At 47.2% G+C, this 16,564-nt stretch overlaps 1 protein-coding gene across 1 annotated transcript in view; it reads left to right on the top strand.

Annotated features, from left to right (window-relative positions):
* Nucleotides 1-16,265, top strand: part of LOC147730350 (transcription elongation factor SPT6-like) — a 430,594-nt gene extending 414,329 nt beyond the window's left edge. Inside the window, exon 14 of the mRNA XM_086955156.1 lies at nt 13,912-16,265. Within this exon, the coding sequence (XP_086811282.1) occupies nt 13,912-14,104 (193 nt within the window). The 3' untranslated portion in view covers nt 14,105-16,265. The remainder of the gene's footprint in view (nt 1-13,911) is intronic.
* Nucleotides 16,266-16,564: the final 299 nt, after the last annotated feature.

Here is a 16,564-nt window from a genome sequence, read left to right as displayed (position 1 = left end):
CTGTTCATTTGTTTCCCAATTGGCAAGACCTTTTGCACCTCTGAAGTCCCTAGTAAATGGTACCCTTAGTACCTAGGGCTTGGGTACTAAAAGGCTGCAGCCACCCTAAGGAACCCACTACCAAACTCATGCAGACTGCCATTTCAGGCTGCTGAAATGGTGCAAACAATTGTAAAAACAAGACATGGCCCACAGACACTGCATGCAATATATGTACCTCACCCCTACAGCGGGCCTTATAGCCCCATGGCAGAGTGAATTGTATTACATGTGAGGGCATATCTGCACGAGCAGCTATGTTCCTGTGCTGTCTAGCACAATTCCTAGATGGTACAAGTGAGCAGGGAAGCTATATTAGGTGTATGTAGTGGGCACTGGTCATTACGTATTACCCAGCTACATTATGGCTTCAGTGAAACCTATGGTGTTTGGTGTTAAACACCTTATCCTAATAAATCCATACTGTTGCCAGTAGTGGAGTTAAGATATGCACCCAGAGAACACCTTAGAGGTGCCCCCTGAAAATCTACCAGCCTCTTAGTGTATTTAATGGTGTTGTCCAGCATGACACCGCAGACAAGTTTCTGACCCCTGGAGGTGAGCGCCTGTGCTATCAGAGGTCAGAAAATGCCTTTTCTGGCAGTAGGTATTTACATCTCCTCCAGCAGGATGGCTGGTGAATCTGCATACCAAGGCCAGAGGCTTCAAAGCCGCTGCCACCTTTATTTGACCCTAGCTTTCCCCAAACCTGGGATAGTGCCCATCTGGCACCAGGACAGGCATGATATTAAAGTAGGCCTGTTGCACTACCAAGCTAGTTACACCCCTAAGGTGGGCTTTCTGATGTGCACCACAAAGGAAGGATTCCAAAATCATGATTTTGGTGGAATTGGAAACTCTGGGACCGGGTTATGCCCATTCCTCACAGGAAGTGCTCATATAGAGGATGTAGTGACCCCAAGTGTAAGTAGCTCATTGGCTACTACTACCCTTCACTCCCCTTAGCACCCCTAAATTCAGTAATTTAGTGGCCCTAACTCCTGGAACTCTGATTCCCCTGACTAATGAATGGGAAGGACCAAGAAGAGTCGAAGAAGTGCCAACTGTGGACCACCTGGAGCACCCTTGGGTCCTAGGTCGGTTCCTCAGCCTTATTTTGAGGAGCTAAGAATGGAGGACGATTGGAAGGATAGCTGGACCATTTACAAGACCAGCCTGAGCACGAAATGGACTGATATGAGGAATTGGGTGAGGCCAGTAAACTGCTCCCCCCCCCCTACTGTGATATGGTGGAGGGAGCTTTATATGCTATGGTGGTTGTAGGAAGGTACCTCCTGACTATGGTTGCCCCCAACTTTTTGCCCTGTGTTTTAGCTCGTTTTTGACATAGTCGACCTGGGACCCTGCCAATCAGGACCCCAGGCCTACTGCTCTCTCTTTAAAATGGATTCCATGTACCCTAGGTACATTTCCAATTGGGACTGGGCCACCTTATCAGACCCTGTAACTCAGGGCATAGGTGTACCCAGGACCTATCAGGGGCTGAAGCATGTATTATGCCACCCCTGGCTGGCCTCCTAAATTTGACACAACTGGCTGCATGACAGCTGGGGCAAAGTCGTGTAATCACCCTTTGCTGTAGATATAGTATACCTATATCTAACCCTATCAGTCACTCCTATGGCAGGCCTTGACAATCCTGAAGGCAGAGTGCTTGGAATCGTGTGAGATGGTGCTCTGGCATGAGCTGAGCCTGTCTGCAGCTTGCGGAACCAAGTCCTAATAGCTGTTCCATGATATCGCATACCCTATACTCTTAAGTGCATTATAATCCTCGCGGTTAAATGCTATCTTTGGTATTGCTTTATCAAAACATGTCGAGTAAGGTGTCATACGAATTGGAATACTAACCCCTCGCCAATTCTGGCGACGGGGTTAGCATTCCACCCTTCTAGAGGGACACGACATGGAAGTAACTGTGAACCCCGGTTAAAGTTAAACGAAGCCTCAGCTCCACAAAATGGATGCTGCCACCACAGACACAAGTCTGACCCCCTGCAGCTGGGAGTCCTTCCAGCGAGGGGAGCCTGGACAAAGGGTTTCCTGTCGTGGGCGGTGCTAGCACCATCCCAGACAGGGTTTTGTGTATCCTGGGTAGGCAGGGCTTTACAGGAAGGTGACTGCTGAGTGGCACCCCGGTGCTCACTACGCATAGGCCAGTCAGAACCAGTTCCAGGGGCACACCAGCCCCTGGCCTGGGGAAGTCCGGCATGGGAGAGGCGTGTAACCACCCCCCTCCTAGTCCCACCCATAGGCAGGACCTAGTCACCGGGTCAGCCCCCTTTTTTAGTATAAAGATAGGAGCGGGCCCCCTGTTAAGATTAGATCATCGTTGGAATCAAGACACGACTTTCTGCGAAAGGACATCAAGATTTCTTCTTCAAGATTCTCCCTTGTGGCTAAGGAGTAGTCACCCTGCATCAAGCGGGCACCATCCTAAGAACACTGCGGTCTGCTGCAAGTCCTTCCTCCAGAATCCGACGACCCAGCTCGACGAGACCCGGCTTCCCTGGCACCTCTGACCTCTACTCACCTCTACAGCCAAGCTGAGAACTGTGAGTGCGACGAGACCTCGAGGGACCGACGATCGCCAAGACTGCACGACTTCTTTGCAACAAGCCCACCGTGTGCTCCACTGGTGAGTGCTTTGGGGTCCGAGAAGCCCCAACCCTGAGCAGCTCCAGCACCGGAGATCAGCCCTCCAGCATCTCCACGATCTGCGTGGGGCCCTTCTGCTTTTGCCTGCTCACCGCGCTGTGTGGCTACTAGCCGGCTGGCTTGTGGCCTTCTTCACGACGCCCGACGACATCACTGCTGCTGGTCTGGTTGCTCCAGACTGGCCCTTGCTTCCTTGCAACAGAGAAGCACCCCGGACCCTCCTGGTCCACTCCAGACGCCATTTTGAGTCCACCGCGTGGGCTTGAATTTGCCAAGGCTTTGTTGCCCAATCCTGGGTCCAGCGACGCCGACAGCTTCATCCATCGTGGGACAGCTCGCTCCTCCATCCTGGTCGCCGACAACGCCTCCTGGTCCGTGAGATCTGCAGAGCACAGCGTCACCCACTCACCTAGTCGAGGTGACTACCATCCAGTACCCTCCTGGTGCCACCTGACTACTGGCTAGTAGTCTCGAACTTGGTCCCCTCTGCTTTCAGGTGTCATCTCTCTTCAAGATCCAGGCTTGGATCACTTCGAACTCTCTTCACTGGTCGCCTGCCAGCATCTTTCTTCCAGGCTCCTGGTCCGTCTACGAGGATTCCCGACGTCTTTTGAGACCTATGCAGCTGCAGCCCCTGGGCTAGGTAACTTCGGCATTTCGGTGCCCCAGCATAGCCTCACTATCCAAGGGTCAGAATCCACTTTCGTTTTCCTCCTACCAGGTCGGGTTCGCCCGAGAACACTAACTTTGTGAAATCTAGCTACCATAGACTTTGTCCCGCCTCCCCCGTGAGAGTGCACACTCTGCACCCGAGTCCCCTAGGCCTCCTATTAGTAATCAGAAGTTAGCGATTCCAAAGCCTATTAGTACTGTACTTACCTGCTAGTAATTTCGCATTCCACTTTCAGAGTATATGGTTTTCCGTGCCCCTCGGGCATTTGTATATACTGTGCTAACTTAAGTATTTTCGTAAGAGTTTTGTTTTGTGCTTAGTACCCTGTCCTCATAAAGAGTACAGGGCTGTTGTGATCTTAATAAATATCTTGTTTATTTTCATAACACTTGTGTGGTGTCCTTTCACTTGGTGTTCAAGGGGTATATGTGTGGTATAACAGCTGGCTTAACACGCCCTCTCGAGTCTTTAGCCTTAGACTGCTCGTATCCACGCTACTAGGATAGCTGGTCTATGAGGTTGACTTGCAACCAATCATCAATAAGGGTTGCTGGACTGATACATAGTGTTCACTAGAATAGTGAGCACTGCATATCAGGCCACCTTCTCACAGTGGTTAGAAGGGCAGCTGAGATCCTGTACCTTCAGCTCCCTTCAGTGGAAGTCAAGACGAACATTTTGACAGAGGTCCTGCAGCCAGGTGTGTCTTCCTCGCAGCCCCTTCTGCCTTTCAATGAGGCCTTGACTGATCTCCTACTGTGAACCTGAAGCCTTACGTTTAGGTTTATGGAAAACCAGTAGGTGTTTTATGAAGACCCTCACCCACAACCTAGTTGGTGGCATGCTTCATCATCGGGTCCCTCCCAAGGTGCACCTCAGGTGTGCTACAATGCCTGGACTACAGCAGAGCAGGTTTTTTGTGTGGTATGGTGCAGTGAAAATGATATTAAAACTGCCTATAGGGTACCTTTTGTGAGTTACATTTTAATGATAGGCCCTATGACAGGGTTAAAATAGAAAAGTCTGTGAATAGGACAATCACCCGCCACCATTGCCTTGTACCGGACGACCCAAAATAACTTCCCTTGGTGGTCCAAACCTCTACTTTACAAGGTGTTTTTTCTTCCACACCCCCGGGCAGGGAGTCCCATAGGCAGGATAATTGGGACAAGAAAAATGTTCTTCCGCCAGCCTTGCGATTATTAAACACTTCATTTCTATTGGGCTGTTATTCCCACTCTTTGGAGTGGGAATGTGGCTCACGGTGTAGAGCAGGCAGACCCGGAAGCTGAGGTCAGACCCGGGACCAGGGTTCAATTCCCGACCCGGCAGGGTCTTGAGCTCAAATGTCCACGGACTTGATAATTCTCGCTTCGGTGCCTGCTCTAATCATGGGTTCTCACTCTGCAACTCTGGGCATTAAGCTTGCTTAATCTCCACAACGGCCCCCCTGCGGCGGGATGCCTGGCTTTCACCTTGGGGATGCCCTGTAGGGGCTATCTCACAGGGAAAAGCCAGGACGGGTTCCCAAGGCAAGCGCCGGGAAACCTCCGGGTAGCTGTGCGCTCAATAAATGCAATAATAATAATAATAATAATAATTTGTGCTGCCACAGGTACCGGAAGAGGCCCCGCGATTCTCCCCCAAGCAGTATCAGACTGAAGAGATGCAGCAAAGTACGCCATTCATTGTGAGCTTGACACCACCAACTCGCTGGTCAGAGCAATGTCATCAACAGTGGCTGTTCGACGCCTTGCCTGGCTGAGAACTTCTGGCTTTTCTGGGGATGTCATGGCTTCCCTTATGGAAATGCCCTTTGAAGGCACCCATCTCTACAGGGACCCGGCAGACAATACCCTGGAGCACTTAAGGACTTGCTGGCTACAGCCAAATCCTTGGGCCTCTAGGTGACCATCCATCTGCTTTTTGCCCCTTTTGTGACCGCAGAAGGGGCTTTCGGCAGCGCCAGCCATTTCTCACCCACAAGACTGCAATTTCAGAATTATCCGCGTGCCCGTGGGCTCAGCTCCTTTCAACTCTTTGGGTCGGGCATCCAGAGGTAGAGTCAGTCCTCTCCTCCCCCTGCAGCCTCAAAACCTACCTTGTTCGGCCCTTCAACATCATGGGCAGCCATCAATGTAACCTGCTGTTGATGGTAGACCACGAGCACTTTCAGTTCAGTTCAAAGGGCTCCCCTTTGGCCTTACCAGTGCTCCTCGTGTGTTCACCAAGGTGGTCACAGCTCATCTGTGCAGATCAGGGGTGCCAGTCTTCCCCTATGTTGACGACTGGTTGTTGAAGGCGAACCTACCAGAGACTGTCCTCTTCCCACATCCAGACTACGATGAAACTCCTGCTTTCGCTGGGGTTCACCGTCGTGCTTTCGCTGGGATTCACCCTCCTGCTTTCGCTGGGATTCACTATCAATGTGCCGAAGTCACACCTGACTCCATCTCAGACTCTCCCTTTCATCATAGCTGTTCTGGACATAGTGCAATGTTGGTTCTATCCTCCTGAGCGGCTAGTCCAGGTTACACAGGCTATGATACTGATGTTTCAGCTTCTGTCCCGGATTTCGGTGAGGCTGACTCTGAGGCTGCCGGGCCTCATGGCCTTCTGGATCCTGCTACTGACACATGCTGGATGGCATATGCGGGCTCTGCAGTGGGACCTGAAGTTACAAGTAGGCGCAGCATTAGGGGAATCTTTCCAACATGGTCCGTATCTCGGAGGGAACTGCACAGGTGGTGACTGACCAACCGCATTTGATTCAGAGGCCAACCCCTCTCCCTCCTATACCAGATAACACAGTAGTGACAGATGCACCACTCCTGGGATGGGGCAGCTCTCTGGGAGAGGTGAAGATCTGATGACTCTGGTCTCTGGCAGAATCCAGACTCCACATCAATTGATGGAGCTCCGAGCCATTTCTTTGAAATTGAAAGCTTTCCGTCCTTTCATCAAGGGAAAACTGGTTCAGGTGTTCACGGACAACACAATTGCCATGTGGTACTGCAAGAAACCGGGAGGAGTGGGGTCCTGGACACTAAGTCAAGAGGCCCTGCATCTCTGGGCATTTGTTTCTGAGACGCCAACCCCTCCCCCTCCTCTACCAGATAACAAAGTAGTGACAGATGCACCACTCCTGGGATGGGGCAGCTCTCTTGGAGAGGTGGAGATCTGAAATCTCTGGTCTCTGGCAGAATCCAGACTTCACATCACTTGCTGGAGCTCCGAGGGATTTGTTTGACATGAAAAGCTTTTCTTCCTTTCATTAAAGGAAAACTGGTTCAGGTGTTCACGGACAACACTATTGCCATGTGGTACTGCAACAAACTGGGAGGAGTGGGGTCCTGGACACTTAGTCAAGAGGCCCTGCATCTCTGGACATGGCTGGAACAGGAGAGAATATCCCTGGTGGTTCAACACCTGGCAGGTTCTCTGAACGCCAAGGTGATGAACTCAGCCACTGATGCCTAGCAATTCATGAATAATGTCTCCATTCAGAGGTGGCACAAGGTCTCTTACAGAAGTGGGGAGAGCCTTGGTTAGATCTGTACGCCTATTCCAAGAACGAGCAACTTCAGCAGTTTTGCATGATGAAGTTTCCATGGCGGCACTCGCTCAGTGACGCTTTTCGTCTTGAGTGGAGCTCAGGCCTACTGTACGCCTTTCTGCCAATACCACTCCTGTCCAGAGTGCTCAAGACGATCAAGAGCGACCCAGCCCAAGTAATTCATTTGGCTCCGGACTGGGCACAGAGAGTCTGATATCCTGAGTTTCTCCAACTGAACATCGATCCTCCGACAGGCTGCCTCTTCAGGAGGATTGTCTGTTGTAGCTGCAGGGGAGTGTCCTCCACCCGAACCTGTGCACTCTATGCCTTCTTGCTTGGAGATTGAGCGGCGTCATTTGACAGCATTTTACTTTCCTCTTGAAGACTGTCATGTGATTTTGGCATCCAGGCATCCCTCTACCAAGACTGTGAACGCCTGCTGGGTGCAGAAATGTGTAAAATATTGTACAGAAAGTTCTATTGATCCTCTTTTTGCTTCCCTCTCTCAAGTCCTTCCCATTATTTTGACCCTTGCCCAGCAGGGCTCTGATCTGGGCACTCATAAAGGATACTTTGCTGCCTTGTCCGCCTTCTTGAGATTGCCAGATCCACCCTCTTTATTTAAATCCCCTATTGTAAACTGATTTCTTACAGGGCTTGTACATATATTCCGACCTTTCCCTTTCATAATGTCCCAGTGGCACCTTAATTTAGTTTTCACCTTCCTGATGTACACTCTGTTCGAAATTCTTCATAACTGGCCCCTATGGCTGCCTTCCAACAAAACATCCTTTTTAGTGACAATAACTTATGCCAGGAGGGTGAGCGAATTGCAGGTTCTGTCATCCAGGCCTCCTTACCTGACAATCTTCCCTGATAAGTTGGTGCTTCGCACTAGGGCCTCTTTCTTACCAAAAGTGGTAACACCATTCCAAATAGGGCAATCATCACCTTTCCCACTTTCTATGCTTCTCTTCCCCCTCTAAAGAGGAGGAGCGATTCCACCGTCTAGACCCAAATAGAGCGCTCATGTTCTACCTTGACCATACTAAAGAATTCTGGCTGGACGATCAATTCTTCTTGGGGTACGTTGGATCAAATAAAGGTTGTGAGGTGCAGAGGAGAACCCTATCTCAATGGGTCGTCCTCTGCCTCGAAATGTGCTACTTTGTCCAAGTGACAGCCTCCTAAAGGCTTAAGATCTCATTCCACCAGAGCTAAGGCAGTGACCGGTGTTACAACGTGGTGTTTCAGTCCTTGACATTTGTCAGGCAGCAACATGGGCATCACTGCACACATTCGCTTAGCACTACTGCTTGGACAGTCAAGTCCACAGGGGCTGCCTTTTTAGATGCTCTGTCCTGCAGAACTTCCTGTTCTAAACTTGTCCACAGTCCCTCCTCCAGGGATGGTATTGTTTGGGTATCTGTTCTATGGAAAAGAATCTTGTTATTGTTATTGTTAGTTTAGATTTATAGCGCGCCCAATCACCTGCAGGTCTCTGCGGCTAGAAGTCTATCAGATGGACAGGTTACTTACCTTTGGTACCTTCTTATCTGGTAGAGACATATTCAAATTCTAGCCGCAGATGCCTTACCGACCAATCTTCCCTGCGCTGTAGACTGACTTTAAAGTTCCCTTTCAGGGCCCTAGTTCCAAACACACTACTGTCAGTGCACTTCGTGGCTTCACACTCCTGGCGTGGAAAGTCGTGAGAAGTAACTAACGTCAGTGCGCTGTGGTGACGCCTATTTATAGGTGACACAGGCATCACTGCCGATGGGGGGGGGGGGGGGGGGAGGGGGGAGGGGAGAAGGTCAAGTGGAGCCGATCGATGCCGCCTACCAGTGCAAGGGTGCTGCTCGAGCAAAAGTCTTCAAGATCTAATCTGATGCCTGGGAAATTATAGGGTAAGGAATCTGTGGCTAGATTGTCTCTACCAGCTATGATGTTTCCAAAGGTAAGTTACTTGTCCTTGGAAACCTTGAGTGGGTATTGCCAGATTGGCAAACATTCAGTGGTTATTGGCACATTGGATAGCATTATACTTTTTTTCAGACTTTCCAAAGGCCTTTTAAAGCTTCAACTCAGCGACGTGCAACTGTTTTGCCTTTAAACTGTAATCCACCCTCCGATGCAATTATAATACTTCACAACGGGTATGAACAGCCGGTAGCTATTTAGAGTACCATGAAACAGGTATCATGCTCATAAAACATGTCTGCTTCATAGGTACCACTGACTCCAACACCATGGTACCTCATTTACAAATTGTGAGACCATGCACTCTGTCCTCAGATGGGACTTCACTAAGTCTCATACCCTGGAAGGCTGCCTTCAGGTTGTTTTCATTCAGCCCCGGGACCAAGTGTGAGTAGTTAGTAGTTTGCCCTTACCACAAGTCTAACCAGACTGTTGTAGACTAGCATAAAGGACACAAAGGATCCCAAGATGCTCTGTCAAAGGGAATTGTATTGGGTGTTACACAATGTTCATTCAGACGTTGAAAACATCCCTGCCAACACATATTTGCTTGGTGCTTGGGTTGCAAAACTAGCTGCCTCAGCCACCAGAACTTTAAATAATCAAATATGACACATACCTCGGCGAAAGTGTTAGACTCCAGCCCCAGATTAAAGTTTCTAGTGAGATACATTTTTGTTATATTTACAGTCACATAACAGGTGGCCAATGTATTAAGAGGTTCATTGCAGACATTGCGCCGTCAGCTAGAGATGGAAAATAAGCATTTCATCTTCCCCTGACTATGGTCCTTTACTATTAAAGTGAGAATTTTTTCAAGATTCACATGCCGAGTATTGCTCTACTATCTAGTGTGTATTCAAGAATAATCTTTTCCCCTTCCTTTTCTGGGCATCATTGAGCATTTGGTGGGTAGGTCCATGTCCTTGTGATGTTTGACTTCAGCCCCTGAACTTACAGTAGATGCTCAGAGGAAGCGAACACCACTGAAAATTCATGTTTTATGTGAGACCTCAAGCACATGGGTAGTGGCATATATGAATGGGGGTGGAGTCTGTTGAAGTCTGAAAGAGAGAGAAAGAGAGATGGCAATATCCCTTTTAGATTTTGCTCCAAGTGCCACCACAAACACTCGCAGAAAGATGGTCGCAAAGGCTATCTCTGCCTATCCAGGACCATAAGTCTGAAGGATGCGAGGGGTGTTGAGAGTTTATACCTAGAACTCTTAACGTGAGGGACAAATACATTAGGCACACTACACAGTTATGCCGTCACAGAATAAATAGCCCTGTTTCAGGGACTTAGGCTGCTGAGCAATGATGCAAATGCTGAAGAAACCGTAGGGATGATTCCTCTGAAGAAGGGAGCGACACATATCCCTCCAGAACTTCACCCGAGATGACATTGCAGTTTACAACTCTCTGGTCAAGTGAATTGCAGACAACTGTAGAGTCCAAGCGGGGGAGGAGCAACCTGAATCCTGTTTCCTACAGGAGACCCCACTACCATCACAGAGGAAAAAACAATTCCTTCCAGTGCTTCACAGCATTCTGCCCAAGGGAGAGAGACTTTTTGGGAGCCAGCATCCACCAAGGAGGAGAAGAAACAGACTTTCTTCCCAAACTCCGCCTATATCAAGGGGAATGTGACCGCCAATTCCATCATTGTCACCACGGTGCTTGGAGCCAATGCGCCCACCTCTGTAGGACCACCACAGATAAAAAGAGCAAGAGGATGGAGATGGTAGGACAAAAGGTAGAGATGGTCAACTACCATGCAGTGGCGCATTTGCTAACTTAATAAACTTAACATGAGCTGCTGAATAGATGCAGACACCAACAATGGAACGTGGTAAAGGAAATAATGAGTAGTACAAGAAGGCAAAGGCCGTGATCCAGTAGGGCAAGAACGTCTCTAGTACATGTCTAAAAATCGGCACTTGATACAGCTGAAGGAGCCAGCAGACAGTTGTGCGTGGACACCATCCTAAGACAATGCACATGATTGAGGGTAACTGGCTTTAAACCGAAGGTACAGGAGACAATAGTAAGCATGTCTTTTATGGCGAGAACCACTTTGGACCAGCAACGGAATAGATACTGCAGATGATGAAGAAAGGCAGTGAAACAACAAGGTGATGTGCAGTTCAGGGGTCTGAAGGGGTCTGTTTCGAGGATGAGTCTTCTGGCAGGTGACTTGTCAGAGAAACCACCCCTATAAACAACTGAGTAAGGGGTACGATGAGAGAATTTCTTTAGAAATGGAGGGCAAACACCCCCGACAAGTGGGCACTAAACATAATACAAAATGGTTATTGGGTTATTCTATATAACTCATGTGAAGTCTTCCAAACATCAGGCTGAAAGCAACATCTGCACCAATGAAGAAATGCGACATCTACATTAAGAAGTCAGGGACCTTCTAAGCGAACAGGCAAAGGAGGATCCCAAAGAAAGAAATATATATGAAGGGGTCCACTATGTTTATTTACTGGTACCAAACCCCGACAAGACACGCCGACCCACCAAAGCCTTACGTGCTTTGAACAAGTTCCTAAAGATGCAAAAGTTCAAAATGATCACACTGCAAGAGGTTATTCCGCAGTTGCAGACCATTGACCTCAAGGACAGTGGCCTACATATACGGATGAATATCAGAGACACACTGTTACCGCACTTCGTGGCAGGCAAGCTACTTTACCAGTTCAGGGTGCTTCTTTTGGGGATAAAGTTTGCACCAAGGGTTTTCACATGTGCCTTGCTATAGTTGCACGGCTCTGGAGAAAACTAGGGATGCATGGGTGAATTAATTCAGACCGTGGCAGTGAAAAAGCAGTACAGTCATGGAGACACTCCACTTATTTGGGTTCTCCCTTGAAAATGGCAAAATCATCCCCACTCCCAGACAGAGAGAAGGCATTTTTGGGAGTCAGACTAAACTTCATGGAGAAAAAGTATTCCCAAATACAAAGAAGGTCCTGAAACTGACAAAGCAAGCTTTCCTTTACCAAAAGTGACAATCTCCGACAGTGAGGGCAGTGGAGAAACGAGTTGGCATACCCCTAATAATCCACGCCAGGCTGCACATAATACCACTTCAGGAGTCGCTATAACATTAGTGGTCACAGGCAACCTGGAGTCAGGAGAATCTAATTGTTTTTCACAGAGCGGATACAAAGGGAAATGTAGCGGTGGAACATAAAGAACTAGTCCAAAGGTGAGGTGTTTGTGGTTAGAAATATTCATTAGAAAAACAAGTTACTTACTTTTGGTAATTATATTTCTGGGGTATATGGAGATTCCTCACTGCCCTCTCGCCTTGCTGTTTCGTTGGAAAGGGTCTCTTTTTCCATCAAAACCTGTCACCAACTAAAGATCTGCATACTAGTATCTGTGATTATTGCACTCCGCATCTGAAGGTGCAGAAAGTCAAGATAGAAACAGACATCTGCACTCAATATGGTGCGTATATGCGGCTGTATCACTCCCGACATGCAGAAACACGGTTTGAAATCCTCCAAATCCAATCTTGCACATGGGGATATTTTAAAGATAATAAATCTGCGGTTAGATAGAGGATCCAGCAGAAAGAATGTTACCAATGGTAAGTAACTTGCTCTTTACATCCATGTACCCATCCCACTGTTCACTGGTATATTCTGGGTAGGTATATTTGTGTACGCTTTTCCCATCGCTAGTACCCCTGGTGCTAGACCGGCGCAAACATACACCCATGGCACTAATTCTGATAGTATTGCAATTAGCCAGATAGGAATGGTTCTCCTATTTGCTAGAAATAGCCCTGGACAGAGTGATGAGCCTACAAGCGCATCAGGATTTGTTGACAAAACAGGGGGGGTCAAATATACCAGTCAGAGCCTAGAAGCATGGCTCCTGAAGACCTAGAGTTAGATCTCTAGCAGCTCAACCAGAGATCCATGAAAGTCCTTAGAGGCAAGAAGGCTAACCTTGCAAAAGTGCTAAACCCCAAAATGGAACTGGTTCAAATACTGGTGTAACAAGGAGGACTTTGGGACAGCTGTTTATTACACACTACTGTTGTTAGATACTTCACTAACCTGCTTAATGAGAGGATTTCCTGTGCGTCAACAAAAAGTTCACATATCAGCCTTTATGGACTACACATGAGGGGAAAGGGGTCATGGGGAGAAGTTTTTTTCTAGACACAGGTAATCAACCGATTCCTTGTGGAAGCACAGCCAAGGTTAGCTCCCATGAGAACATCTTCTCAACCTCTATCACCCTAGTGCCTGCTGCATGAGATCCTCATGAGTGCTACATGTTTTTAGGTCCGGCTTAAAGACTGCTTTTGTTTTATTAGCTTGTGTTTTCCAAATGATGATAATGAAAACACACACTTATGGTTAGAGTCTTCGTCCATTGAAGAATCTTTCACATTTTGCGCCTGTGCAATGAGTCGGTCCACCTCATCCATTGGCTATGTTCAGTGTGAGTGACGGCATTTTTCAGTGCAAATCCACCTAGAAAGTAGTACACTGGAGTGCTACGTTTGGTAGCCTAATCTCTACTTTCTTATCGTTTTTTTATTTAATTTACTTTTTAGGCAAAGCAATGAATCCACCTTTAAATATTTCTGTTTTTACCTTCTATAACTTTTATATACCTTTTACTCTTGTAATGTCTATTATTTAGGTTTGTAAGAAAATATAAACAGAAACATGGAAGCTTGCAAAGACCTATTGGTGTTGCCAGTGTTTGTTTTGTGTTGGCGTTTAACTACAAATCTAGTCCTTCTTGTTTCATATTCACCACGTCCAAAACTAGTAAGGATCACTTGCTGGTACCCACTGTGATAGGAATGTAACTTTTCTTGTGCGGACGATTTTCACCTATTTCGTTGTCTCTGCTCACTGCCTAACTGGCTGCTAAAGATGCTGTTTATATCCACTACTTGGCAAACATCCTTTCAACTGTGGCTTTCTCAACTTTTTTCTTGACAGGGCCAACCCTCATGCTGCTATCGACTGGGGCAAAATGGCTGAGGCCTGGCGGCAAGAGAAGGAAAAGGAAGCCGAGCGCCGGAAGCAGAAGCAGCGGCTGACCCCTCGGCCGTCGCCCAGCCCAATGATTGAGAGCACCCCTATGTCGGTGGCGGGAGACGCCACTCCGCTGCTGGATGAGATGGACCGATAGGGCTGTCCTGGAACTGAACAGTGTGCGGTCACCCGCCAAGCGAAGCAGATATGTGCAGAGAGAAAGAAAGCCACAAGTCCCAGCTTATTTTTTGAAATGGTATTAAATGGCCTTGGGGCTGTGGATGCCCTTTGCAGTGGTTCTGGGAAGCAGTCTCCGAATAATGAGTGAGCCCACTGGAGTCTTTCCCTCTCTTCAAAAGCTCTGCTTTGCTAGTCATACAGAGAGCAAGAGCAGTTATAGCTACTTCTGGTTGAAAAGTAACACCTCATCCCCGCTGTGAGGGTGTGTTTAATACAGACATGATTTCTCGGCATGGCGTAAAAAGCTGTATGACTGGCCCTGAGAGGCTCCCAATTTTCCAAGCCTGTGGCTGGGCAAAGCTACCCACATTGGCCGTTCTGCTTTGCTGCTGTGCAGATCTAGTCTGTATTACACGTGCGATCACTAGTAGCGAGTCTGTGTTTTGTGCAGAAGGCTGATGAGTAATGCCGCCTGCCCCAAGGAGGCCATCTCCTGCTGCATGGATATTTGCTTTCATTTGGGGCAAAATGGGATATTTATTTTGTATTTTTCATTTTCTGGTTCATTTCCTATCAGTCGCAGCTATATACATCAGGGATTCAGACTGCCTGCTGACCCTGAGTAACCCCAACAGTGTGTAGTTTTTTTAAATCTTACTTTTCAATAAAAAAGGAGCTCCTTTCCTTGTTTTTGTAATTTGCAGGCGTTTGCACTGTTCTGTCCGTCCAGTCTCCCTTCCATGATAGTTTGTAACCTGGAGAAAGTCTTTAGCATGCCCTCAGGTGCCACGTCTTGCTCACCTATATTATTGTTTTCTCCCTCTTTAAAAAAAATAAATTAACAAACAAATCTCCTTCACTTAAAAAAAATAGCCCCACTTTAGGAGTAAAATTGGGTATGCTTTTTTTCGTTGTAGTATATATAGAGAGAGAAAGAGAGAGATATGTTTTTATGCTGTGCACTTGGTACTATTTGCACTGGGGAAAGGAGGGCTACATACTAGTGAAAGATATCCTTGTGCGCAAGCTAAATGGAAGACCATAAGGAAGAATCGGTTACAGAACAAACAATTTCCTTCAAATGCATTGTAGGGTTGTTTCCTGTATTTCATATTTCAGGTTCTTTTATTGTATTGTGTCGGAGAACTAGCCCTTGGAGGCTTCCTTTATTGACTGATATCAGAAGCTGTGAAGTGTAGATCGGTTGAGAGGTATAAGGATGAAGCCAAATATCACACTGTCGCTTAGCACTTGAGGTGCTGTTCAGGAAGGGTGCTTCTCATGACTGGACAGAGGTCGCTTTTATAGGTCTGGGGATATGGATTTTTCTGGAGGTATTTGGCGACAGATATTCTGGCCATACGGTGTAGAAACGTTTTAATATTTTAGTTTTACCCCTTGTGAGATGCTTCCTTGTATTAGGCATCAAAGGGATGTGTTAGCCAGTGCCAGGCTCGCCACAGTGTCAGCTGAGGTTATACTGCTTTTTTTCTTTAGCATGCTGCCTGAACGGAAGGTGGCTTCATAAAGGGTGGTGCTTCACAATTCCTGGTCCTGCTGCCTCCTGAAAGCTTATACCGGTTTTGTGAAAGCTCTTCCATGCTCCAGTTTCCTGTTCTGGTAGCATTGGTCAGAAGTATCATGATAGTGCTTTTGTGTTTGCTTTACTCACTACCTCTTGACCATCTCAGTATACAAGGCCTATATAATCGACAGTAAGGTTTGATTTCCAACTGCTGGGCGGCAAAAGATGATTTATTGGATTTAATGGCACATGTAGCTGGTAATCTGACACTTCTTGATAGATTTCCATTTTCAGCTCGGCAGGGCCTGTATGCTACAAAAATGATAGCTCCTTGCTATTTTTCATTTCTTAGATCAGTCTGAGTTCTCTCGTTATTAGAAGAAATTCGACAGGTTGCTGCAACGAACACCTGCCAGTGGTGTGCTCTTTACTGTGTCTACCCCCTCTACCACAAACTACTGTGTGCCAGTGTGCCCTGCCAATCATTGCTTGTTTTCAGCCTGTGAAATGCAAGTCTTTTTTTGTTCTGAAGTTTTTACTTGCAACGGTAATAATACACATCACTGACGTTTTCCTTTTTTAATAAATAAATCCAAATGACATTTTAAATAAATACCCTGTATGTTGCAAATTTGATGTTCCCTGCTTCACAGTGCGAGGAAATGGGTGAGAAGGTGTTTTTTATTACTTACAATTAGGACAAGTGTCTGAGGTAAATTACAGAAAGTAAAACACCAACCAAACAAGTAATGACTAGCAGAAATTCTGCACTTTTCACCATTCCTTGACCTGATTTGATACCCTGATATGTTCAGTTCTCTAGCATTGGAACCTTCCTTCATTCACATGCTTTTGAAATAGTCTCTGTTTTCAGACTTGAGGTGCCCTGTAAACCAATGCAATAGTACATAA

The sequence above is a fragment of the Lissotriton vulgaris genome, chromosome 2_1, assembly GCF_964263255.1.
Source record: "Lissotriton vulgaris chromosome 2_1, aLisVul1.2, whole genome shotgun sequence".
Taxonomy (NCBI): domain Eukaryota; kingdom Metazoa; phylum Chordata; class Amphibia; order Caudata; family Salamandridae; genus Lissotriton; species Lissotriton vulgaris.
Note: the sequence above shows the minus strand (reverse complement) of the source record. Positions and strands in the feature narration are given on the sequence as shown.